This window comes from Brassica rapa, unplaced genomic scaffold (genome assembly GCF_000309985.2).
Source record: "Brassica rapa cultivar Chiifu-401-42 unplaced genomic scaffold, CAAS_Brap_v3.01 Scaffold0496, whole genome shotgun sequence".
Classification (NCBI taxonomy): Eukaryota; Viridiplantae; Streptophyta; class Magnoliopsida; order Brassicales; family Brassicaceae; genus Brassica; species Brassica rapa.
Genome location: NW_022610437.1, coordinates 46015 through 46966, shown reverse-complemented (window position 1 = coordinate 46966; position 952 = coordinate 46015). Strand labels below are relative to the sequence as shown.

At 37.9% G+C, this 952-nt stretch overlaps 1 protein-coding gene across 1 annotated transcript; it reads right to left on the bottom strand.

Moving 5' to 3' along the window:
* Positions 1-151: 151 nt before the first annotated feature.
* Positions 152-685, bottom strand: LOC117130487 (secreted RxLR effector protein 161-like; the record flags this gene model as incomplete). Its single annotated transcript, XM_033283312.1, has 1 exon — positions 152-685. A coding segment is annotated over exon 1 (534 nt), but the record flags the coding sequence as incomplete, so codon positions are not given.
* Between the last annotated feature and the right edge of the window lie 267 nt (positions 686-952).

Below are 952 nucleotides of genomic sequence, written 5' to 3'. Positions count from 1 at the left end.
ATTCCTTTTGATGATTTAGCAAACATCTCGTGGCAAACCTTTAGTAAATGGATCTGCTAGGTTGTCAGCCGATTTGATGTAGTCTATTGTATTACACCAGTTGAGATATTGTCTAATGGTTATGGGTGTCTTCTGATGTGACGAGATTTACCATTGTAAGATTATTCTGAGCCCGAGCTATTGCTGATTGACTATCACAATGTATGCGTATAGCTGGCACAGGTTTCTCCCACATAGGAATATCTTCCAAAAATTTTCTAAGCCATTCAGCTTCTTCTGCTGCTTTGTCTAAGGCTATGAACTCAGATTCCATGGTTGATCTGGCTAACACTGTTTGTTTGGTAGATTTCCATGATATTGCTGCTCCTCCTAGTGTAAAGACATATCCACTCGTGGATTTTGAGTTTTTAGAATCTGATATCCAGTTAGCATCACTGTATCCTTCTAAAACTGCTGGTTCTTTACCATAGTGAAGCCCAAAATCTTTGGTGTAGCGCAAGTAATTGAGTACCCTCGTTATAGCTTTCCAGTGTGTATGACCTGGATTACTTGTATATCGACTAAGTACGTTTACTGCATGCGCCAGATCTGGTCTAGTACAATTTGTCAAGTACATGAGACTTCCGATCACACGTGCATACTCGTTTTGTGAAACCGCTTCACCTGAATTCTTTGTCAAGTGCATTTGGGGATCTAACGGAGTTTTTGCCGTACTATTAGAGTAATTTTTAAATCTCTCTAATATTGTTTGAGCATAATGAGATTGGGTTAAGATAATTCCGTTTGAATTTCTTTGTGACTTTAACCCCGAGAATTACATCTACTAATCCAAGTCTTTCATCTCAAATGTCCCTTTGAGCATGTTCTTTGTTTGATTGATAATGTCTTTATTGCTTCCAATAATGAGCATATCATCTACATATAGACATAGCAAAACTACGCATTTCAGTTT